Raw genomic sequence first — 26,169 nt, 5'->3', positions numbered from 1 at the left:
TGAACGAGACCTTGGGGTACTTGTGGATTGTAAACTAAACATGATGCAGTGGTAAAAATGGCAAATGCCATTTTGAGCTGTATCAACAGGGGCATCACATCAAAATCACAAGATGTCATAGTCCCATTGTATACGGCACTGGTCAGACCACACCTGGAGTACTGTGTGCAGTTCTGGAGGCCTCACTTCAAGGAGGACGTAGATAAAATTGAAAGGGTACAGAGGAGAGTGACGAGGATGATCTGGGGCCAAGGGACCAAGCCCTATGAAGATAGGTTGAGGGACTTGGGAATGTTCAGCCTGGAGAAAAGGAGGTTGGAGATGGGACATGATAGCCCTCTTTAAGTATTTGAAAGGTTGTCACTTGGAGGAGGGCAGCATGCTGTTTCCGTTGGCTGCAGAGGAAAGGACACACAGTAATGGGTTTAAACTACTGGCAAACCACCCTGTATTGAGACTGCCATGAAAACGCTAGAGGGCGTCACCTCAAGGGTCAGACATGACCCGGTGCTTGCACAGGGGATACCATCACCTTAACCTTCACCATGTTATAGGCTAGATATAAGGAAGAAAATTTTCAGTCAGAGTAGTTCAGCAGTGGAATAGTCTGCCTAAGGAGGTGGTGAGCTCCCCCTCACTGGCAGTCTTGGTTGAATACACACTTTTCTTGGATGCTTTAGGATGCTTTGGGATGATCCTGCGTTGAGCAGGGGGTGGGACTAGATGGCCTGTATGGCCCCTTCCAACCCTATGATTCTATGAAAAGTTGATCATAGACACAGTGTCAAATAGCTACTCTCTAGAACATTGTTCATTGACTCCCAACGGATTTCTTCAGGTACCAAGAAATCATCATCCACAAAAACACCTGACTTCCAACAGATTTCTTCAGGTGCTAAGAAATCGTCCACAAAACACCTTCTTCTTCTCAAGGCTATATGATATTTATTTGACAACAATACTTATTGCAACAGACTCTACTCTGTTGTGTCTACTCATGATTCTACTCGCATACAAGCCTAGTTTTCCAGCCCTTTTTTTAAGCTGAAAAAGTCCCCCTCAGTTTATACGTGGGTATGAAAAAAAACAGCTGCCAGACAAGACAGAAGGGTGGGGGTGGGAGACAAGTATACTTAACTGAAGAAGCAGAGGCAGAAAGTAGAGACGCAACAAGCCTGGGAGGGAAAGAACAGTCTCCGCCTCCCCCCTCACTGCCTTAAGGAGGCTAGCATGAGGCTAGCACGTGTTGCTGCTGCTGAACGAAGCTCTGAAGCCTCTGCCTCAGAGGGAGAACAGAGAGCAGAAGGAGGAAACGTCCCTAGAGGAAGGAATGGAAAGTGGAAGAAACAGAACACCAAGCTAAGAAGAAGGGAAGGAGCAAATGATTGGAGATAAAAAGGCAGGTCAGAGGGAAAGAGGAAGAAGGAGGGTTGGAACAAAAGGGAAAAAAAGATCCTGCCCAAAAGGGAAGAGGGTTAGGGGAGGAAAGAAGAAAAAGCCACTATCCAAACACCACCCTCGGCTTATATGTGAGTCAATAAGTTTTCCAGCATTTTGTGTTGAAATTAGGTGCCTTGGCTTATATGCGAGGATATACGGTATACCCTGGCCTTTGGCTCTGCACTGTAGGGTTGCTAGTAGTCCAACTGCTCTCAACCACACCCTAACACATAGTTGTTTTATACATTCACTAGGATGAAAGCCTATTTTAAAAATGGGCAGCGAAAGGGCGGCCGCTGGGAGCTGGTGAGTGGTGTGCGAAGGGCTCTCGCCACATCACAGACACGGCGAAAACCCTTTAAGAGGTAAGCGGGGAGGGAAAGCGCCCTCCCGGTGGGCGTGCTCGTCAGGAGGTGCCATTCACGGGCAAAGTGGAGTTGGAGAGTACCCCCTTCCTCCAGGGCACACCTCTTGAGCTGGCAACTGTGTCTCGCTGGCTGGTGGCGGGCAGGCTGAGCGACGGAGAAGAGCGTGAGCCCTCGAAGCGCCCTCCTCACCAGCCAACAGCCTTCTGGGCGGGAGGCTGGGTGAGTGGCTTGCACTCAGCTCCTGGAGGCAGGTGGTCTAGGGGCCGGGCATGCTGGAGAGGAAGAGCTGGGCCCGGATACCACCCATACAGGCCCGCCCAGATAGCCCTTTCAGAAATATAAAGAGAACATGGTAAGGATTGTTAACACCTCTGGGACATGATGTCTGAGGCGGGACATGTGTTCCTGGATTCCGCTCCTTAGCTGGCAGCTGCTAATTCCAATGTACAGCTTGTCACATGCACATTTAATGCAGTAGAGTACATTTTTACTTAGATAGTTTAGGTAATAAGTATTTAAAACCACACAATTTGAGGATGTATTATACCTACAAACTCATGGCATATTGATACGGTCAGCTGTGGCGCCCTGTATTGCAAACCTATTCATGCTGAATTTAGAACAAAGCTGGCTATACAATGAGAATAACCCTTTTTTCATGGATATAATTTTTATACCAGATTTTTAGATGATATTTTCATTATATATCAGAATAGCCACACTGCTAACCAATTCATGCAGTGGTGTAATCAACAACATCCCACTATTAAGTTTACAGGAAAATTTGACTCTTTAAAATAGCCTTTTTTGGACACTATGGTTTCTTTAAGTGAGGAAGGAAAATTGGTCTCCTCATCCTTCCACAAATACTCTCCTGTATTTTGAGAGTTTTCAGCCATTTACGGTATAATTTACCTTATGGCCAATTTTTAAGGCATAGATGTATCAATGCCAGAGAGTCAACGTACCAAGCAGCCAATAGTTTATTACGTGAAGCACTTCTGCAACGTGGGTACCCTAAACCTGTTATTACCAAAGCAAAAGATAGAGCAGATAAGATGCCAAGGGACACCTTGTTACAATATTGGGAACACAAACCGATGACTAAAATCGCATGTTCTTTTGAATATAGTGGTCATGCCCATGAAATCAGAAAAATTCTTTTTAGACATTGGAATTTAATTAAAGATCTACCAGAATGTGAACAGGGACTATTGTTAGCATGGAGAAGGAATAAGAAGAATTTGGGTGAGCTTGTTTCCAAAAAGAGTTTGCTTACCATGGCTCCTTCAAGCAGCCTCCTGAAACGGAATTATAGGTATGGTGCTTGTGTTGTTTGTAAATACTTATTAATGTGCAGAAAACGTTCACCGTTTCCCCATCTACCAGCAACCGAATGTGTCCCACAGTGTGCACCCCAACCTAACAGAGATGCATCAGTATACAAGTTGATTTCGTCTTTACAAGTGCCTAATGGGACACCTCTTGTGAGGTTCGCGGGCCTCGTCCACCACCCAAGAGAGCAGAGAACTGTGGGACTGAAAATCGTTTCCACTTGCTAACAGTGTGAGGCTTGCATACAGACAGAAACCACAACTGGAGAGGCCTCATATGTAACCTAGCGTCATATGTAACCTAGCGGTAGAAGCCATGTGCCCCAGGCAGGGTCTGAATCCTAAGTACAGAATGGTGTCTACTTTTTATGGTGTTTCTTGCCAAAGAAGAAATCCGACACGTTCTGTCAGATGGCAAAAATGCCATTTGTCTAAGTCCGTCCAACAGGGCCCCAATAAACTCCAAGGACCGTGTAGGTGTCAAATGTGACTTGGCCAAATTAATGTTAAAACCTAAGGAGGTCAAAAGATCCACTGCATATGAAACAGCGGTCATAACTTCCTCTGGAGAATGGCCAACCAGTAACCAATCATCAAGATACGGGTAAAGTAATATTCCACGTGTTCGAAGATGAGCAACAACCAAGTTTGTGACCTTTGTGAACACTCTCGGAGCGGAGGCAAGGCCGAATGGGAGCACCGTGTATTCATAGTGCAATCCTGCAGCATAAAACCTTAAAAATTTTGTACAAGATGCATTAACGGAAATATGAAAATAAGCATCTTTCAGATCCACCTTTGCAAACCATAAATCCCATTTTAGGAGAGGAAGGAGTTCATACAAAGAAAGCATTCGAAAACGTTGCACCGAAATAAACTTATTTAAATTCCTCAAGTCCAAAATAGGTCTTTTACCCCCGTCTTTTTTGTCTACTAGGAACTACCTAGAGTAAAAACCTAGGGTAGATGGTGTAGTCCCCAGACATCTAATAGCCTTTTTATTTAAAAGCTCCGTGATCTCAGTTAGAATTTCAGGATCCTGAACATCCCATTCAATAAAAGGTACATTAAACTTAGGGGTATCCAAAAACTCCAGGTAATAACCCGTTTTTATTATAGACAGTATCCATGTATTGTATGTTATGGACAACCACCTATCAATCTTCACAAACAACAAGCCCACGGGGCAACTAAATTCGGACAGTCATTGTGACTGTGTCTGACGGCCTTGAGTGTCCCTATCAGGGGCTGATTGGCGGTTTCTTCCTCCACCCCTTCTACGGGATTGCTGTTGAAACCTCAGGGCTGGGGAAAAATCTCGTGGCCTATTATCGAAGAAGTGAGAGCGAAAAGGTTGTGAACGATAAAAGGGACGGTTCCACTGTCTAGGGCGGGATTGAGTAGTTGTGGAACCAGCAATCCCTAAAGATTTCGCCTGGAGGCGATACTTTCGCATCTTTTCCAGGACTTCATCTGCCTGTGGACTAAATAGCTCTGCACTATCAAATGGTAGATCCTCCAAGGCCGAACGGATCTCCCCTGATAAGGAGGACGATTTCAGCCACAAATATCTGCGCATAACGACTGCTGTCAACATAATCCTACCCAAACAATCCACATTATGTCTGGAGGATTTAACCTGTTGTTTAGCTAAATCTTTCCCTTCTGTAATTAAGGCCTGTATAAAAGGTCTGTGTTCCTCAGAGATGGATGCCAATAAAGGCTCCAACGTCTCCCATAGCATAGCCTGATATTGGCTCATCATGGTTTGTAGGTTGGCAACCCTGATGCCCATGGCCGAAGATGAATACAACTTTCTACCAAAGGCATCTAATTTCTTGCCATCCCTATCAAGGGGCACAGAATGTTGTTCCACTTTCCCTTTTCCCGGGAGTATAGCTGAAAAGATGGAGGTTGACGTAGGATGCTTATAAAGATAAGCGCACCCTTCCTCCTGCATCCTGTACCAATGGTCAATTTTACGTAATGTTGGGGGAGCAGAAGTGGGAGTTTGCCATGTGTGCTCAAGCACCTCAGACACCCCCTGATCAATGGAAGTGCTACAGGGCCCAAATCCGGGGAATATAGAAACTCCATCAGTAGGTCCTCTGATTTTTCAGTATTGACCCTTTAAGGGAGTTTCAGGGCATTAGCCATACGTATAAGTTGTTCTGAGTATGGCTTGTTCTCATCTGATGGAGAACGCCCTGTGGTAATCTCAACCTCTTCAGGGGGAGAAACAGTTATATTTTCAACATCATCATACTCAGCAAGTCATTGTCTCTAATATGAGCTTGACGCCGAAGAGATTCATCGTCAGAGACCGGCCCTCTCGACATCGAAGGCCCTTGTCGTCGATACGACTCCGGAGCCGCCACCCGCGCCATCGACGTCAAAGGCCTATCGCTCCATCGGCGCCAGGAAGCTGGAACCATCATGGGCACCCACGGCTCCTCTGACAACGGTGATGACGAGATCCGTCGACGACGAGCATGTCTGGATGGAATGTCCTCCTCCGAAGACGATGGCGAGCTGCGCAGTCTCAACCTCGGCGGCGAATGTCGAGGTACCGAGGAGTCTCTGCGAGTCCCAGCTGAAAGCAGAAGATCCCCCGCTGCCGAAGATGGACCTCTCGACGTTGAAGGTAGGTCTCTCGATGCCGAAGGTAGGTCTCGACGCCAAAGGCTCTTGAGCGCAAATCAGCGCCTCTGCTGACGTCGAAGGGCCGGCTATCGGCGATACAGCGGTATGCTCCGCCGCTGATAAAGGGATGGTTTCCCGGCCTTGAGACCGTCCTCTCGACCCCACATCTGATCTCGGTGGGGAGGGGGAGATTTGCCTTCTGGCTTTCTTCGAAGCCTTAGAAGATACAGGGGATCGACCCAGAGAGGGAGGAACTGCCTTCTTCTTCTTAGTGGGATTAGAAATCAGGCCTTCAGCCTCAGAAACCCCTTTAGCCGAAAGAGAAGGCCTCAGATCTTGTGGGGGCCTCAAAGATTTCTCCCACAGCGCTACCTTTAAGCGCCTGGCCCGTTCATCCAGGGGCTTTTTACAAGAGGGACAGCTATTCACCGAATGCTCCTCTCCCAACCAGAGCAGGCATGAAGTGTGGTTATCAAATTGTGCCATTTTGGAACCACACTTCTTAAACAGTGCCATTTTTTCTCTCAGAAAATATCCTTCTTCTTCTTCAATCCAAATATCTCACCTGAGGTGATTTATCAAGAGCTAGTTGGCTAACGTCCTCCTCCACCAGCGGCAAAAAAAAGGACTGAGGGAAGAGTGCTAGCTCCTCCCACATCACGTGACTTTGGGCGGGAAAAGTCACTCTGAGAGGGGAGGGGCTGGCACTCTTGGGAGTCTTTTTGAGCTTATGTTGGCTGGTTATATCTCCGAAGTAGGCCTGCGATTCCGCAGAACCCATGTGGGACTGCACAGAACACAGGAAGATGAAGGGAGGTTGTTTTTGGGTCGGAGGAATGTCAGGATCAGTCCCTGTTCTCTGCCATGATTACTGTTCCATGAACCTGTCTGACTCCATCTTGATTGTCGTATATGTGCTTTGTCCTTGTAGCCCATGTAGTCATGAAGTTCCCATGTAACCAAAACCCCTTGTAGTTTTTCCCTTTATAGAATCATAGAGTTGGAAGGGGCCATACAGGCCATCTAGTCCAACCCCCTGCTCAACGCAGGATTAGCCCTAAGCATCCTAAAGCATTCAAGAAAAGTGTGTATCCAACCTTTGCTTGAAGACTGCCAGTGAAGGGGAGCTCACCACCTCCTTAGGCAACCTATTCCACTGCTGAACTACTCTGACTGTGAAAAACTTTTTCCTGATATCTAGCCTATATCGTTGTACTTGAAGTTTAAACCCATTAGTGCGTGTCCTCTCCTCTGCAGCCAACAGAAACAGCATCCTGCCCTCCTCCAAGTGACAACCTTTCAAATACTTAAAGAGGGCTATCATGTCCCCTCTCAACCTCCTTTTCTCCAGGCTGAACATTCCCAAGTCCCTCAACCTATCTTCATAGGGCTTGGTCCCCTGGCCCCAGATCATCTTCGTCGCTCTCCTCTGTACCCTTTCAATTTTATCTACGTCCTTCTTGAAGTGAGGCCTCCAGAACTGCACACAGTACTCCAAGTGTGGTCTGACCAGTGCCGTATACAATGGGACTATGACATCTTGTGATTTTGATGTGATGCCTCTGTTGATACAGCCCAAAATGGCATTTGCCTTTTTTACCGCTGCATCACACTGCCTGCTCATGTTTAGTTTACAATCCACAAGTACTCCAAGGTCTCGTTCACACACAGTGTTACCTAAAAGCGTATCCCCCATCCAGTAGGCATGCTTTTCATTTTTCTGACCCAGATGCAGAACTTTACACTTATCTTTATTAAATTGCATCTTGTTCTCATTTGCCCATTTTTCCATTGTGTTCAGATCTCGTTGAACTCTGTCTCTATCTTTCGGAGTATTTGCCAGTCCTCCCAATTTGGTGTCGTCTGCAAACTTGATGAGTAGTCCCTCCACCCCCTCATCTAGATCATTAATAAATATGTTAAAAAGTACCGGGCCAAGCACCGAGCCCTGAGGTACCCCGCTACTCACCTCTCTCCAGTCTGATGAAACACCATTGACAACAACTCTTTGAGTGCGGTTCTCTAACCAATTCCCTATCCACCTGACTATCTGAAAATCCAGATTGCAGTCCTTCAATTTATCCATCCATCATGGGGAACCTTGTCAAAAGCTTTACTAAAATCCAAGTAAATGACATCAACCAAATTTCCCCGATCCAGCAAACCTGTTACTTGGTCAAAAAAGGAAACCAGGTTGGTCTGGAAGGACCTGTTGGAGACAAATCCATGCTGACTTCCTTGGATCACCAAATTGTCCCCCAGATGTTTGCAGATCGCTCCCTTTAATATCTGCTCCATTATCTTCCCCGCAACAGAGGTCAGACTCACTGGTCTGTAGTTTCCCGGGTCATCCTTCCTCCCTTTTTTGAAGATCGGAATAACATTTGCTCTCTTCCAGTCCTCCGGGACATCTCCAGTCCTTAAAGAGGTTCCGAAGATGATAGACAAGGGCTGTGCAAGTTCTCTGGAAAGTTCTTTGAGTACTCTCGGGTGCATTTCATCCGGATCAGGGGATTTGAACTCATCCAGTGCAGCTAAATGCCTCTCGACAACCTCTCTATCCATGTTAACCTGCCACCCAGACACTGTCCTTTGGCTATGGCCATCTCTAGATGTGCCTAAACACTTTGACCTGTGGGAAAAAACAGATGTAAAATAGGCACTAAGCCTTTCTGCTTTCTCTACATCGTCCGTTAGAGTTTGTCCATCCGCACCCAACAGTGGGCCTATTGCCTCCTTTACTTTACGTTTGCTCCTCAAATAACTGAAAAATCTTTTCTTGTTACAATGGGCTTCCCTGGCCAATCTTAGCTCACTCTCAGCTTTGGCCTTTCTGATGATTGATCTACAGTGCCTAGTTACCTGTAGGTACTCTTCTTTAGAGCTCTGTCCTTCCCTCCATTTCCTGAACATTTTCCTTTTCTTTCTTAGTTCCTCTTGAAGTTCTCTGTTCATCCAAATAGGCTTCTTAGAGCTCCTGCAGTGTTTTCGTCTTTCTGGGATAGTCACTGATTGAGCATGCAATAGCTCCTGTTTGAGTAGCACCCACCCTTCACATGCTCCCTTCCCTTCCAGCTTTCTCGTCCATGGTATGACACTCATCATGTCTCTGAGTTTATTAAAGTTTGCCCTACGAAAATCCAACATCCGCGTCTGGCTACAAGCTTCCTTGGCTCCCCATCTCAAAAGGAATTCTATGAGGACATGGTCACTTCCCCCTAGGGTCCCCACCTCCTTCACCTCATCCACCAACTCTTGCCTGTTGGTCAGTATTAAGTCCAGTATGGCTGAACCTCTTGTGGGTTCATCTACCATTTGATAAATGAAATTGTCAGCCAGGCAGGTCAGAAAGTTGCATGACTGAGGACGCTTCGCAGAGTTTGTTTCCCAGCACACATCTGGGAAATTGAAGTCACCCATGATGACAAGGTCCTGCCGCTTGGATATTTTCTCAAGCTGCTAACAAAGTGCAGCATCCACATCCTCTCGTTGGTCAGGCGGTAGGTAGCAGACACCAACCACCACACTGTTTGTTTTCCCCTCGCTTATTTTCACCCAGATGCTTTCCACTGTAGATATGCTCTCCTCCACTAGAATTTCCTGACAGGTAAGCCCTTTCCTCACATACAGTGCCACTCCTCCACCTCTTCGATCTATTTTGTTTTTTCTGAACAGTTCATATCCATCCACCTTTACATTCCAGTCATGAGAATCATTCCACCAAGTTTCTGTGATGCCAACTAGATCATACCTTTCCATCAGCATGAGAAGTTCCAGCTCTTCCTTTTTATTGCCCATGCTTCGGGCGTTAGTATAAAGACATCTGAATCCTTTTACTTTTGGTTCCCTATGAGCTGGCCTTGCCGGTTGGGCTGCCTCCGGTCGTTTTCCTTCCATACACTCCCTATGTTGATCGTCTCCTTCCCCTAGTGGCTTTAGTTTAAAGCTCTCCTGATGAATCACCCCAGGTTCCTGCCAAACACATTCTTCCCCAGTTTCGATAAGTGCAGTCCATCAGGTGCTAGTAGGCCTTCCTCAAGAAAGCCTATTCCATGGTCCCAGAAACCAAATCTCTCCTGCCGGCACCAACTACGCAGCCAGTGATTCACCTCCATTATCTTCCTCTCCCGACGCATTCCTCTTCCCTTGACAGGCAAGATTGAAGAGAATACCACTTGTGCCCCCATTTGCTTGAGCTTCCTCCCCAGATCTTGATAGTCTTTTTTAATAGGAGCGATGGTATTCAGGGACATGTCATTCGTTCCCACATGGACCATCACAAATGGGTAGCGACCCGTAGATTTGAGGAGTTTGGGCCGCTGTTCTGAAACATCTTTAATTTTCGCCCCTGGCAAGCAACACCTCTCGGGTTAGGGGGTCGGGCCCAGCCACATGGCGATCCATTTCTCTTAGCAGGGAGTCTCCAATTACCAGTACTCTCCTTTTTTTTTCCTTCTCGACTCCATTTCCTTCTGTCCCCGTGGCCTCTTCCCTTTGTCTTGGACTTTGTTTTGGGACATCTTCCCTCGTTGACCCTTGCACCTCCTCTGCAAGGGCCTGAAATCTATTCTGGAGCTCCGAAGGCCCTGAGAACTGTCTCGCTCTTCACCGTTGAGTCTTTTTCTGAACTGTCTGCAGAGGCTCCCTATTGTGGTCAATCTCCTTATCCTCTTCAGGACTAGTTGTGTTGTCTTTATTCTGAGTTGCAGGGCTCTGGTCTATGAACTCCTCCCCTTCCTTACTTTGGGTCAGAGTAATAATTGTTTTCTAATCCCCTAATCTTTTCCTCCAAAAGTCTTACCAGCTTACACTTGGGGCAGCTGTAGTCTCTCCACCACCAAGCTCTAGCAGCAGCAGCAGCCAGCTGCTGCTCTTCTTCTCCTTCTCCTTCATAGAATCATAGAGTTGGAAGGGGCCATACAGGCCATCTAGTCCAACCCCCTGCTCAACACAGGATCAGCCCTAAGCATCCTAAAGCACCCAAGAAAAGTGTGTATCCAACCTTTGCTTGAAGACTGCCAGTGAGGGGGAGCTCACCACCTCCTTAGGCAGCCTATTCCACTGCTGAACTACTCTGACTGTGAAAAATTTTTTCCTGATATCTAGCCTATATCATTATACTTGTAGTTTAAACCCATTACAAACTAAACATGAGCAGGCAGTGTGATGCAGCGGTAAAAAAGGCAAATGCAATTTTGGGCTGTATCAACAGGGGCATCACATCAAAATCACAAGATGTCATAGTCCCATTGTATACGGCACTGGTCAGACCACACCTGGAGTACTGTGTGCAGTTCTGGAGGCCTCACTTCAAGAAGGACGTAGATAAAATTGAAAGGGTATACTTAATCTTGTAGAAAATAAAGCCATATTTACTTTTAAATACTGTAGGTATGCAAAATACCATATATACTCGCATATTTAACATTAAACATGGCGGCTCGACCAGACGCCGGGGCTTAGAGTTCCGCCTGGTCATTGGACTATGAGCGCTCCTGGCTTATGGAGCGTTCTCCCCCTTGCTGTTTTTGGGGGCTGGGGGTTAGTTTTTTCCTTCCCCCCCTCTCTTGGGAGAGCAGCCTGATGCTTATCGGCAGCAGAACGGAAGAAAAAGGGACCTGAAGGAGAAGGGCTGTGGCGGCCACACGCGCCAGTTCCAGCACCGGACTTGCGTTGGATGCCTCCCCGGCGAGAGTCATCATTGCAAGGGGAAGGAGACCAACGTGAGCTGGGGGGCGCATTTGCGCAGGCCACGGTGGGGGCCCCAATGCCGAGGGTCCCTGCGGGAGTTCCTATGCCCCCCCTTTGGATTGCCTGCTCCTCCTCTGTGTCTTGGCATTTTTCAGCGTGCTTCAGACCCAGCGCTCCCCAGCGGGTCCCCCCCGCCTGGCTTAGGGTGAGGAGGGGCAGAAGATCGAGCACCTACCAGGTTGAAGTTAGCGGCACAGCAACAGAATCATTCCCCTACCCGGGCCCCAGGCTGAAGCTTGCTGGTGGGGCTGAAAAATCACGGCTGCGGCAAACGCTTGGGGCTGGAGTCCGGTGGTTGCGGCAGAGGTTCATCCCGCGGACAGTGAGAGGCCACTTGGGCCAGCCCCTCTGCGCGCGGTTCGACTGCTGGAGTCCCGGGCGGTTCCTTCCCCGGTTGGATGGTAACCTAGAGGATGAGGAGGACTGGGGTGCTGCTGCTTTAAGAACTCAGCCAAAACTGGAGGAGTGGAGAATCGTGTCTCTTGGGCGCCACCCAGTGGCGACTGAGATATTGGCCAGAGCAGGGATTCTGAGTTTTAGTGCTCGCCTCCCTTGCACCATCTGGTGGCAGAAGGCCGAATTTCATCTCAAATTCTTTTTTTTGCTCTTTTCTTGCTGCTGTGGCCTAGGCCCTCTCCTGAGGTGATAGGAAGGTGTTAGTGACCATCATTGAGAGAGGAATGATAATTGGGAACTAGGTTCAGCTGAATTAGGTGGGGACGAGCTGGGGGCAGAGAGAACCCCTGAGATAGGCGGGATCTCACCCCTACAGTGCTGCCCACCTCTCCAGCTGTTAGATTAGGGTGGGGGAGGGGGGGAGGGTGGTGACAGAGTTAGTGGGGTCGGGAGGGTTAGGGAGGGTTAGTGCAGCTGGGGAGGAGGCGGGACTTAGCATAGGAGTTAGGATTGACGTCCTCTCTCGAGGGGGGCACATGGAGAGGGAGGGTCGCCTGGGAGAGATGGCAGATGCTGGGGCCGGGATCCAAACGATCATGGGCCAGGGGCGCTATGGCTGGGGGAGGAGGTTGGACAAGAGAAGGGGTGGGAGCACTGGTGTCCCGCATAGGACCTGGCGGTGGAGACACGGCCGGCGCCCTGGGTGTGCTCGATCCCCTTCTAACCTCCGTCCCATCCCCAGGGCTGTGAGGGTGGAGGCTAGGGAGGGTCCGATCTTGGTCCTGTGCAATGCAAGGTCGATTAAGAACAAGACCTCCACTCTGCAGCACTTCTTTGCAGAGTCGGGGGCGGACCTTGCTTGCGTGACCGAGACCTGGGTGAGGGAGGGGGAGTCGGTGGCCTTGAAAGAACTGGCCCCCCAGGATTCTCGGTCCTACACCAATCTCGGACCCATAAGAGGGGAGGGGGGGTGGCAATTCTGGCCCGGGAGACTCTCGCCTGCAGGGCTCTCCCGGTGCCGGAAATCAGTGGGGTGGAGTGTGTCGGTATTGGGTGGGGCTCGGTCGAGAGCGCGGCCATCTGGCTGGTATACCGTCCGCCCAATGCGCCACCAGATGCCCTGCCCCGCCTGCTGGAGGCGGCGGCCGCCTGGGCGTTGCAGTTCCCTAGGCTCTTAATCCTGGGTGACTTCAATGTCCACGCGGACTCGCCCACTTCAGGACTTGGTGGGGACCTGGTATCATCCATGGCGACACTAGGGCTCTCGCAATTTGTTGCCGGTCCCACTCATCACGCCGGCCACACGCTTGACTTGATTTTCGGTGCCGGGATAGAGGTGGTTCTGGAGCCAGCTTTGGCCATGCCATGGTCAGACCACTATGCCCTGCGGGCCCGGCTTGGGATGCCACCCCCTCCCCAGTTGGGCGGCGGGCGCACTTTTGCCCGCCCGCGGAGACTCATGGATCCAAATGGTTTCCGGAATGCTCTGCGGGACCCGATGCCTCCAGGCAACTCACTGGCGGCGTTAGTAGAGGACTGGCAGTCCCGTCTGACAGCCGCTATAGATGAGATTGCCCCTAAGCGTCCTCTCTGCCCTCGACTCAAATGGGCCCCCTGGTACACGGGGGTGCTCCGGGAAAAGAAGAGGGAGGTGAGACGACTAGAGCGAGTGTGGCGGAAGACTCGCGACGAAGCTGCAAGAACATCTTATCGCACGCTTATGAGGGCGTATGAGATGGCGGTGAAAGTGGCGAAGCGAGAGTTCTTCGCCACGGAAATCGCGTCCGCAAGCTCTCACCCGGCCCAATTATTTAGGGTAGTTAGATCCCTTACCGCCCTTCAGGGGCGCCAAAATATTAGTCAATTGGCACTTGGCTGCGAGGCATTAGCGAGCTTTTTTGCGGATAAAGTCTTGTCGCTTCGCCATGACCTTCCTGTCACAATTAATACAGTAAATGAACTGGAGACCTGTTGGCCGTCTTTGGCAGCGAGGTTTGATGGCTTCAGACGGCTCTCTTCTTCCGAAGTGGACAAGTTGCTGGGGTCGGTCAGGGCGACCACCTGCCCCCTTGATCCCTGTCCCTCTTGGCTTCTCAAGGGGAGCGGAGAGGGGATAGGAGGCCAACTCAGGGATATTATCAACCTTTCCCTGAGTTTCGGGGAATTCCCCGAGCGGCTGAAGGAGGCAGTGGTTCGCCCTCTCCTGAAAAAATCAACGCTGGACCCGCAGGACCCTGCCAACTACCGCCCGGTGTCGCACCTAGCGTTCCTGGGCAAGGTGGTGGAAAGGGCTGCGGCGGACCAGCTCCTAGCTTTCTTGGATGAAACTTCGGCACTCGATCCATATCAGTCTGGCTTCCGCCCTGGCCACGGGGTGGAGATGGTGTTGGTCGCTTTGCTGGATGATCTCCGTCGCCAGCTGGATAGAGGCGGGTCAGCCGTGCTGGTCCTTCTGGATCTGTCGGCTGCTTTCGACACCGTGGACCATGAGATATTGGGTCACCGCCTCGCCGGTACGGGGATACGGGGTACAGCCTTGCGCTGGATACGCTCCTTCCTCCAGAACCGGACCCAGAGGGTTGCAGTGGGGGATGAGCTCCCGCGCCCTTATGGACTCCCTCGTGGGGTCCCAAAGGGCGCGGTTCTCTCCCCCACACTATTTAACATCTTCATGCGCCCTCTGGCCCAGCTGGTACGGAGTTTTGGGTTGGGCTGCCATCAGTACGCTGATGACACCCAGCTCTATCTCCTCATGGACGGCCACCCAGACTCCCCCCCGGAACCATTCGCCAGATGTTTGGAAGCAGTGACAGAATGGTTTGAGCAGAGTCGCCTGAAACTCAACCCTTCCAAGACGGAGGTCCTGTGGCTGGGAAGTAGGGGGCGGGAACAGGAAGCGCATTTACCCACCCTGGCAGGGGCGCATCTTACCATCGCGTCCCAAGCCAGAAACTTGGGTGTGACCATTGATGCCTCCCTGACTATGGAGGCGCAGGTCAGGAAAGTAGCCGGCCAGGCATTTTTCCATCTTCGCCAAGCCCGGCTACTAGTGCCCTACCTGTCCCCCGAACACCTGGCCACTGTGATCCATGCAACGGTCACCTCCAGATTAGATTTCTGTAACTCGCTCTACGCGGGCCTATCCCTGTCTCTGATCCGGAAACTCCAGCTGGTACAAAATGCAGCCGCTAGGGTCCTCACCGGCACACCTTGGAGGGCCCACATCCAGCCTGTGCTGAGGCAGCTGCACTGGTTACCAATTGCTGTCCGGATCCGGTTCAAGGTTCTGGTTCTAACCTTTAAGGCTTTACGCGGGCTGGGACCCACATACCTGAGGGACCGCCTAGTGCCCTATGCCCCCCGCAGGGCTCTGCGCTCTGCGAGTGAGAATCTTCTGGTCGTTCCCGGCCCTAGGGAAGCACGCCTAGCCTCGACCAGGGCCAGAGCCTTTTCGGTCCTGGCCCCCACCTGGTGGAATGAGCTCCCGGATGAGCTGCGGGCCCTGCGGGACCCTTTAACGTTCCGCAGGGCCTGCAAGACGGAGCTCTTCTGCCAGGTCTATGGTTGAGGCTGGGGCTGCCGGGGTACATCGACTGCTCTCCCCCGAGCTTCTTGAACATCGTTGACCTCCTTCTCCTCCACCCCCCCTTTTTTAGGAATGGGGGTAGGAAGGGGATCTTATTTTTGTGCTGCCATGTTGTGACATTTTAAAGTCTTTTAATGGGAGTTTTAATGGGTTTTTTAAGACATTGTAACCCGCCGCGAGCCATTTGGGAGTGGCGGGAAATAAATCGAAATAATAATAATAATAATAATAATAATAATAATAATAATAATAATAATAATAATAATAATAATAATAATAATAATAATAATAATAATAAACTGACCCGCATATAAGCTGAGGCAATTAATTTTACCACAAAATCTGGGCAAACTTATTGACTCACATATAAGCCAAGGGTGGAAAATGCAGCAGGGTACTGGTAAATTTACAGGGTGGCCTAAGTGCTTAATCCATGCTCAATCATTACAGGCTTTCCCATCCAGCCTCCCCACCAACAAATACAGAAAAAAAGAGGATGAATAGCTGCTGGTTTTTGTACCCCACTTTTCACTAACCAAAGGAGTCTCAAAGTGGCTTACAATTTGCCTTCCCTTCCTCTCTTGATGCCAGACTCCCTGAGAGAGTACTGACAGAACTGCTCTGTTGCGACTTGATGCCACTTTCTGCCCTTATCACATACAGCAGTAGTTCTCAACCTTGGAGTTGTGACCCCCTTTGGGGCCGCATTGCCCCTTCCGCGGAGCCCCCAGGTTGCTTGCCACCACCACTGCCAGCAGTGGCGGCAGGCAGCAGCAAGCAACGGTACCAGGTGGCGGGCGGTGGCGGGCAGCAGCAGGCAGCAGCAGGGAGGGACCGGCGGCGGAGCCATGGCAATGGTCGCCTCCACACCGCCCCGACTGTTGTGCCCCTATGCATGCCACGCCCGCAGGGGAACAACAGTTGGGGAGGCGTGGAGGTGGCCATTGCCATGGCTCCTACTCTGCCCATCACCACCACCCCCTACCGCTGCTGCCTGCTGCCGCTTCCGGCTGCCGTCACCTTACCCTCCAGGTACAGTACAGGCCAGGCCTGCCCCAGCCTTCTCTGGGGGGGAAAGGGCTTCCCTAGCAGGTCTCTCAGCCAACTAGGCTGACTGTTGTGCAGTTGAGAACCACTGACTTACAGGATATACAAATGTGAAACATTCAACTTTAAATACATCTATATAATCTTGTGGGTACGATGTCCCATTGGCCAGGACACAGTCCAAAATGGGACTGGCCCAAGGGCTGTGGGGAGGGGCAACAATATTCCTCCCCATCCTGGCCTCAAACATAGATCTGACAGAAGAGCTCCATTTTGCCGGCCCTGTGGAATGCAGAAAGCTCCCATAGGGCCCGCAAGTAGACCGGGAGTTCATTCCACCAGGTCAGGACCAGGACCGAGAAGGCCCTGATCCTGGTTGAGACAAGGCGTACTTTTCTCAGGCCAGGAATAACCAACAGGTCAGTACCCGCAGAGTGTAAAGCCCTGCAGGGGCATAGGATGACAGACGGTCCCCAAGATATGTGGGGCCCACATCACGAAGGGCCTTAAAGGTCAAGACCAAAACCTTGATCCTGATCCGGACAGCAACTGGCAACCAATGCAGCTGCCTCAGCACAGGCTGGATATAGGCCCTTCACAATATTCCTGGGAGGACCCTAGCAGCTACATTCTGTACAAGGTAAAACGTCTGGGTCAAGGACAAGGGCAGGCCCGTATATTGAGTTACAGAACTCTAAACTGGAGGTGAATTGCGAGTCCCTTGGACTGCAAGGCGAACAAACCGGTCAGTCCTAGAGGAGATCAGCCCTGACTGCTCTTTAGAAGGCCAGATCCTGAAGATGAAACTCAAATATTTTGGCCACCTCATGAGAAGGAAGGACTCCCTGGAGAAGAGCCTAATGCTGGGAGCGATCGAGGGCAAAAGAAGAAGGGGACGACAGAGAATGAGGTGGCTGGATGGAGTCACTGAAGCAGTAGGTGCAAACTTAAATGGACTCCGGGGAATGGTAGAGGACAGGAAGGCCTGGAGGATCATTGTCCATGGGGTCGCGATGGGTCGGACACGACTTCGCACATAACAACAACAACAACAACAAAACTGGAGGTAACTGTCGCATGGATCACTGTGGCTAGGTGGTCAGGGGACAGGTAGGGCACTAGTAGCTGGGCCTGGCAAAGATGGAAAAAAGCCCGGCCAGCTACCCTCTCATCAATGGACACTCCCAAATTCCTGGCCTGAGACGTGATGGTAATTTGTATCCCTGCCAGGTTGGGCAATCGCACTTCCTGGCCAACTCCCCTACTTCCCAACCATAGGACCTCTGTCTTGAGGGGTTGAGTTTCAAATGACTCTGCTCCAGCCATCCAGTCACTGCTTCCAAACATCTGGCGACTGGTTCTGGAGGGGAGTCCGGGCAACCATCCATTCTTTACATACCGATTCCATTATTTTGAGATTTCCAGTAAAATGGAGGCCTGATTAAAGTACTAATTTCCTAAGGGACCTAGAACTTCAGATACAACTTGATGTTTGAACACTCCAGTATGTATCTGGAAAAAAACCTCAATCCGTTTATAATGCTTACTTACAAAAAAGGCTGAAGCACAGTCCTGCCCAACTTGAATTTAGTAATGGGGATAATGCACTTCATATATTTTAGATGGCAGGTCATTGTTGTTGTTAGGTGCGAAGTCGTGTCCGACCCATAGCGACCCCATGGACAATGATCCTCCAGGTCAATTTGATGGCAGGTCAATTACCATCAAATCCTTGACCTTGTGGAATTACTTAGCAAGGTGAAACTGTCACCCTGAAATATCTGGCCCTGCCTGAGTTCTTGGTCCTTCATTAGTCTTGGTTCCATGCAAGGGGATGTGGGGTGGCAATCCTTGTCCAGGAGGCTTACTCCTTCAGGGCTCTCCTGGTGCCATCAATCCTGGGGGTGGAATGTGTCAGCCTAGGACGGGAGTTTGTTGAGAACTTGGCCATCTGGTAAGTGTACCATTTACCCACCACACCACCAGATGCTCTGTTGGGCCTGCTAGAGGCAGTGGCTACCTGGGTGCTGCAGTTTCCCAGGTTTATAATCCTGGGTGATTTCAATGTTCACAAGGATGTGCCACCCTTGGCTCAGACCTGGTGTCAGCCATGGCGACACTGGGGTTCTTGCAATTTGTTGTCAGCCCTACCTATCAGGCTGGCCATACTTTTGACTTGATCTTTAGTGCGGGGGTAGAGGTGGATCTGGTGGTGAGTAATCTTGTCCTATGGTCAGACCACCATGCCCTGAAGACCAGGATGAATATACTACCCTCTCCCTGTTTGGGTGTTGGGCGTATTGTAGCCTGCCTGTGGAGACATATAAAATCTATCTGAGGGATTCCTAAATGTTCTGTGGGACCCTATGCCCTTCAGTGACTCGTTGGCAGCCTTGGTGGAGGACTGGCCGTTCCACCTAATTGCTGCTATTGACGAGATTGCTCCTCGGCGCCCTCTCCTCAAGCAGGCTCCATGGTATAACCAGAAGCTTTGTGAGAGGAAGAGGGAAATGAGACAATTAGAGCAAATGTGGTGGAAAATTCATGATGAATCGGCAAAAACATCCTATTGCACGTTTATGAAAGCAGATGGCGGTGAAAGTGGCAAAATGTGAGTTTTTTTGCCATCAAAATCTGCAGGACCTGCAAGATGGAGCTCTTCCACTAGGCATTTGGTTGAGGCCAGGCAAGGGAAATCTGGTCCTTCCCTGTATAGGCCTGGTGGAGGCACATGCCTGTCATCTGTGTACGGCCATCTGTCCTGAGGGCAATAGTAGTTTTTCTGTGGCTTCTGGGGCCTGTTGTGATCAGCCAGGGGTGGGTAGGGGGAAGGAAATAATTAGGTCTTCCACCATTACTGTTGATGGCTATTGTTGTTAATGTTTTATGCAATTTTATGTTTTTATCATAATGGTCCTTGTGGACCTCATTGTGAATTGCCATGAGCAGGAGTGGCAGTTGATAAATATAAATAAACTATAGCTTTATCAAATGTACAAATTTTAATTATCAAATTAGATCTCAGAATATGAAAAGTGTAGAGTTAAACAATTTTTTCAGAAAAATTACTCATTTTTATCTCTCTTGTCACAAGGGAATGGGTTAACTAACATGACCCATGGGTTCACTCTTTCTCCTACACACAGATACAGTTCACCATAAATGGCATCCACCAATATAATTGGACTAAACCTGTATTTCTGCATGAACAGAAGGATGGCAACATGTGCAAGAAGTGCTTCTCTGAGAACACAATGTCATTTTTAATATTCTATGAATCTTGGCACAAAGTCAAGTGCATTTATGATAAACTCGATGTACCACCTAAGGGGTTTTTAGAAAACCTGCTCATTACACCGTTATTGATTAGAGCTAGTAATCTGCCTGTTTGATTTGCCTTTAAGGAAGAAGTTCCCTCCAGTACATTTATTGAGGACTTTCACTCTTAGATGGGCAAGCAAAATAATTTAGAACAATCAATCTAGAAGAGCTGCAGGGAGAACTACAAAGCAGAAATTTCATATCCCTGGATTTAAGGAAATTTGGCAATACAAGATTAGTACACCAGCATAATACCTGACTATGGTACAAACCCCTATGGCTACACACAAGTTACGTAGCCATAAATGAATGCATAAATGAATTACTGGGCATATACATAGTGTTTCCAGCTCAACTGACAGCACTTAAAACAGGACGAAAGCATCTTTTTGGATAACACAATCAGTTCTACATAAACATGCAAAGTGAACTTATGAAAAACTGATATAACGGGTGCTAGCGGGGGGGGGGAGAAAAATAGCAAGGAGAGAGGTAGAAAGGAAGAGAGTGATTAAGATAGAACTTGGCATTGGGAAGAGGAAGGAGAGGCACTGTCCAGTTTGTAAGGGCATGGGATTGAATTATGTGTGTTGTGTGGGGGGTTGTGGTGGTGTGGTGACAAATGAGGGCATGGGTGTAGAGAGATGGGTGTCAAGAACCTGTTGTTTTGGAATGTTAGTTGAGTGTGGGAGAGGACTGACCTTTGGGAATTGTGGCATAGTGGTTACAGATGAACTTTCCCAAAGCCATATCTTCAGATATGTGAAGGGAAAATCAGACTGGAGACTCTTCTTAGGGGGAGATTACATGGAAACCAATTCCTCCCAGTTCTGCGTTCAACCTCATTTCCCTTCTTGTGTGAATTAGATCACAGACACCGAAATGTCCCCCTGCCCTAATCCACATGGGGTGGTCACAGTACACAGGTATCTCCCCTGCTCCTTCTGTCTCCATTTTTTTACTGTTGATATAATGTTGTGCTCACATGCTTCTTTCACCAAAAAGAGTCTCAAAGCGGTTTACAAACATTTTTTCCCTTCATCTCCCCATAATAGGCACCCTGTTGAGGGAGGTGGAGCTGAGAGCTCTGAGAGAACTGGGAATGGCCCACAGTCACTCAGAAGGCCTCAAGTATCTCTAAGCAGTTTAAAATAGCCTTCCCTTACTTTTCCCATAATAGGCACACCCTGTGAGGGAGGCTGCTAGGGAGGACAGCAAGCGTAGGGGCCTGCACAATCAGGTTACGGCTGCACCCTGATTGGCTCGTATTCAAGGCCAGACACCCTGGACACACTCTTCCCACAGGGGCATTTCACTAATAATAATAATAATAATAATAATAATAATAATAATAATAATAATAATAATAATAATAATAATAATAATGAGGAGGAGGAGGGGGAGGAGGTTGGTTCTTAGATGCCGCTTTTCTCTACCCAAAGGTGACTCAAAGCAGCCTGCAGTTGCCTTCCCTTTCCTCTCCCCACAACAGTGAGGTAAGGTGGGTGAGGCTGAGAGAGCCCTGATATCACTGTTCAGCCAGAACAGTTTTATCTGTGCCACGGCGAGCCTAAGGTCATCCAGCTGGTTGCATGTGGGGGAGTGCAGAATCGAACCTGGCATGCCAGATTAGAAGTCCACACTCCTAACCACTATACCAAACTGGCAGGACATGCAGTAATGCAATTCAGCTATAGAAGGTTCCTATACTCCAACATTACAGGTTGAGCCTGAGAGAGTTCTGAGTTAACCTTTACTGGCCCAACACGTACTGGAGAATTCTACAAAATTTCTTTTCCAACAGAAAGTAAATAAAAAAAATTAAAATCAAATTAAATATTCCATAAAGAGAATGCAATCAAAAGCAGCCACAACACAAGACTGACGTGCCCACTCAGCAGCTTTTTGATTAGGATGAATGTAAATTCAATCGTGTATAATCATGCTTTTTGATAGCTGTCCTACCTTGGCTGTAGACTGTGGTGTGTTAGCTGCAGAATTTTGCTCTGGACTTGATTTGTCACCTGTGTAATGTGCAGCTGCTCCCAGGTCAATGGTTTTGGAAGGGTTTGCTGTGCGTTTGTGTCTGGTGGTGGTAGTCTCTGTAGCTTGTGTAATATGAATATGTTTTGTCGTCACTGTCTCCTCTTCATCTTTAAATTCACCCTTTGGGGATTTACCTCTTCTAGATTTCTTTTCCTCATCGCTATCACTGCAAAATTAAAAAGTGTGCTGCTCAGATAAAGGATCAGTAAAGAGCTTTAAAGATAACTTGACAGTGTTAAAAATATCCCTGTTGAACTCAATCTTCTAGAAGTGACATTTCAACCAGGTTTTATGTTTCAAAGCATGATACACTAAAATAGGCAGGTAAACCTTAAAACGACCAACTAATTTGAATAATTTCCTGCATTTATGCCTAATTTGCCACTGGAAATAAATCCTTTAAAATATCCTGAAATATAGTTTCACATTTTCAACCATAAAAAGCAGGCCGATGCTTAAAATAGTTATTTAATTTTTTAAATTATTATTATATTTGTATACTGCCCTCCCCAAAGGCTCAGGATGGTTCACATAACAGAACATAAACAATGCAGTTAACTTAGTTTAACAATAATTAATGAAGTGAAACAACAAGCAACATGGAACTGTAGAAAAATTAAACATTAAAGTAACTCCTACTGATAGCCCAGTGTGTTGGGCAGAATTATGGTGGGTGCCATAGGAGGGAGGCTCAGGGGGAGGGCCCTTGGGAAGCGGTGGTTCAGGTCGACCTCAACCAAATTCCTGGTGGAGAAGCTCCCTTTTGCAAGCCCTGCGGAAGAGTTCAAGTTCCGTCAGGGCCCTGATCTCTGGGAGCTTGTTCCACCAGGTGGGGGCCAGGATGGAGAAAGCTCTGGCCCTGGTTGAGGCCAAGCAAGCTTCCCTGGAGTCAGGGATCACCAGGAAGTTGGAATTGCTAGAGCGTAAGGCTCTTTGGGGGGTGTAAGCAAAGAGGTGATCCTTCAGGTACATTGGGCCCAGACCGCATATGGCCTTGAAGGTGATAACCAGAATTCGGAATTCAACCGGAAGAAGAAGTCAGAACAGTTTTATCAGTCCCGTGGCGAGCCCAAGGTCACCCAGCTGGCTGCATGTGGGGGAGCGCAGAATCTAACCTGGCGTGCCAGATTAGAAGTCCGCACTCCTAACCACTATACCAAACTGGCTCTGGAAGCCGGCACAGCTGCTGGAGGATGGGCTGAATGTGGGACCTCTGAGGTGTTGCTCTGAGGATGCTGGCAGCTGCGTTCTGGACTACCTGCAGTTGGTAAAGGTAACGGTATCCCCTGTGCAAGCACCGGGTCATGTCTGACCCTGGGGTGATGCCCTCTAGTGTTTTCATGGCAGACTCAATACGGGGTGGTTTGCCAGTGCCTTCCCCAGTCATTACCGTTTACCCCCCAGCAAGCTGGCTACTCATTTTACCAACCTTGGAAGGATGGAAGGCTGAGTCAACCTTGAGCTGGCTGCTGGGACTGAACTCCCAGTCTCATGGGCAAAGCTTCAGACTGCATGTCTGATGCCTTACCACTCTGTGCCACAAGAGGCTTGATTTATTAATATAAGTGAACATAAATACCTAGCATTTCACATTCCGTTCCAACAGAGATTACAGATGCAAACTAATAAAAAGCACTAAAAGCAGCAGCCAAATGCAAGGGGAGTAAATCCAAACACTGCTGATGAGCAGTCGACTTCTGTTCCAAAAGGGATTTGTGCAGAAATTCAAGTCTGACTGAAATGAAGTGAAATTATGTAGCAACATTTGGGTGGATTGCTCCCATGCTAAGTTAAATGTAGTACTGGGTTCCCACATAATTCCTATAGAACAGTCTTCCAAAAACCCAGGGCCACAGACCGGTACCAGGCTGTGCAGCCTTTGGTACCGAGCCACAGCGGGGGGGAGGGAGGCGTGGGCACTGGGGCACCAGCAGCTGCGCCTCCCTCCTCCCACTGCGGCTTGCTGTGCCGGGGCCCAGTAGTGATCAGCCAGTACCAACATTACATTAAGACATTACCCTTCTGTTTTGAGCCATATAATTTAGATTTTAAACCAAGTCTTAGAGGCCAAGTCTATATTATTGTGTCTATCATGTCCCTCTGACACTCCCTACCCAGAAGGCTGCAACAGTGAAAATTCCTGGGTGTGAATATAGAACAATAGAGTTAATCAAGATTGCTCTTGCTTTAGATTCTTCAAATTACATCAATTTGATTTAAAGCCAATACAACCTTCTGCCTACTGTGGGTTTAATTAGGATAAAGAGTTCATCATAAATGAATACAACTTCTTGTGTCAACAAACTTGTCTGCCAGCAGTTTAAAGCAGGTGGGGCTATGCTCAGCACAATTAGATGCTGATGTGAATTACTTGCAACTTCCACTCTAAAAAGTTGCATTAGCTGATATGCAGACATGAGATTCTGCATGAAGGGGAAATGAGGGTAATCACCAAAGCATCATAGCATTTTTCAATATTATTCTTTTGTTTCTCTGAAGTATGAATTACAGCTACTACACTGATTAATTTAGAAGAGGCAGAGCCTATACAGCAGTACCACACATTTCTAAGGCATTCTATTAAAAATACCCTAACAAGGTTAGCAAATAAATCTTCATTTTCTTGGCTTTTAAAATAGAAGAGCAGAGTTTATACAACAACCTGTATACATTCTGAACTTGACTTTTTAAAGAAGTTTTATTTATTCAAGTATTAATGCTACAAGTATTTATTTACAGTATAGGAATGTTTTTCGTAAACCAACAGAACTGTAACCAGTGGAAACCTGCTTAGTCATACTTGTGTCAAATGTCTAAAAAAGAGTTGGGGCAAGAAGTAGACTGTAACACCCACTAATAGGTCAACAAGGGCATACTGGCTGCTAGGATTCCTGTAAAGAAACCTGGCATGGGTGGACCTTTATTTAATTTACAAAGCGTAAGATCTTCTATTATCACAAGCAAAATAGGTTCACAGGAGTAATTTTGTCCCTTCATCAGAACAATCTTATGAACTCCCTAAAAGCTGTGCTCCTGAGGGCCAGGGGACCCTTGGGACGACACATGCTGCAGAGAGAAGGGAACGCAGGGAATGTACATGGATTTCTACAGATTCTATTTTCTGACTGCATCTTCCTGCACCACACCCTTTCGCAGTGCTCAGGACTGGGCTTTTGTGGGGCTGGGGAGAACATAAGAAGCTGCAATGTGAAGAAGCAAATTAGCCTCATGATCTGGAACTAGTGTACATAACGCAGACTGTGTTTTATCTTGCACTGTCATCCTTTCCTGAAGCCAAGGAAAACAGCTCCAGCAAAACCAAATCAACTTTTTCGCAGGAAAAACAGAAGAACAGTACAAGAACTGCATTGCTCTGTAAACAGAATTATTTTCCTTTGCTGTCATAACTACAGACCCATGCAAATTATTCCTTAGAATGTATTAGCCTGGCAAGATGGACTGTATTGCTGTCCTCACCACAGATTTAGAGAGCAGCCAGGACACTCTCCACCCCCAGGGCTGTTTCACAAATATTAAGAGCAACAATGGATAAGGATTAATGAAACTAAGTGAGGGTAACTTTGTATTTTGCCCTATGTTAACTATTCAGATACAAAGTTACCCCAGTGAGAAAATCTAATTTTTTGAGGGCAGATTAAAAAAAAAATTAAATGGTAATTAATTTTAATTTAAAGATATCATGGAACAAAGTCCTTAAAGGTCAAAGATAATTCACTCTTCAGTTTTTGCAATAAAAGTGCACCTGGGTAGGCATACTCCAGGTTTTGAGGATAAGGTTTAAATTACAAATTTAAAGGAGGTACCAAAAATACTTTGAGATTCCAGCGTGTCATCCTATAGGGCTGGATCTAGATTCAATTTTCCAATAGCAGAACAGAACTTTCCTGCCTCCCTCCTACTGTAGCAGCCCACTAATATCCATGAAATGGGACCCTAACAAATGACATAAGGAAGGTCTACAGCAAGAAGAAGGAAATCAGCAGAAATTGCCAATTTAAGATGGATCCAACCCATAATCACAGCCACAGAAACCCAAGCAATTAACAAGTCTAGAATGCTAGATTACCAACAGTATATTTTTTTAACAAAAGGAGAAGCCAGTTTGGTGTAGTGGTTAGGAGTATGGACTTCTAATATGGCATACCGGGTTCAATTCTGCGCTCCCCCACATGCAACCAGCTGGGTGATCTTGGGCTCACCACGGCACTGATAAAGT

The 26,169-nt window shown here is 48.1% G+C and overlaps 1 protein-coding gene across 2 annotated transcripts in view; it reads right to left on the bottom strand.

Moving 5' to 3' along the window:
* Window positions 1-26,169, bottom strand: part of CLINT1 (clathrin interactor 1) — a 107,901-nt gene that overhangs the window by 33,703 nt on the left and 48,029 nt on the right. For both annotated transcript variants that reach the window (XM_077326395.1, XM_077326396.1), the window contains exon 7: window positions 21,852-22,098. In XM_077326395.1, coding sequence (XP_077182510.1) covers window positions 21,852-22,098 — 247 coding nt within the window. The remainder of the gene's footprint in view (window positions 1-21,851; window positions 22,099-26,169) is intronic.

This window comes from Paroedura picta, chromosome 3 (genome assembly GCF_049243985.1).
Source record: "Paroedura picta isolate Pp20150507F chromosome 3, Ppicta_v3.0, whole genome shotgun sequence".
NCBI lineage: Eukaryota > Metazoa > Chordata > Lepidosauria > Squamata > Gekkonidae > Paroedura > Paroedura picta.
Note: the sequence above shows the minus strand (reverse complement) of the source record. Positions and strands in the feature narration are given on the sequence as shown.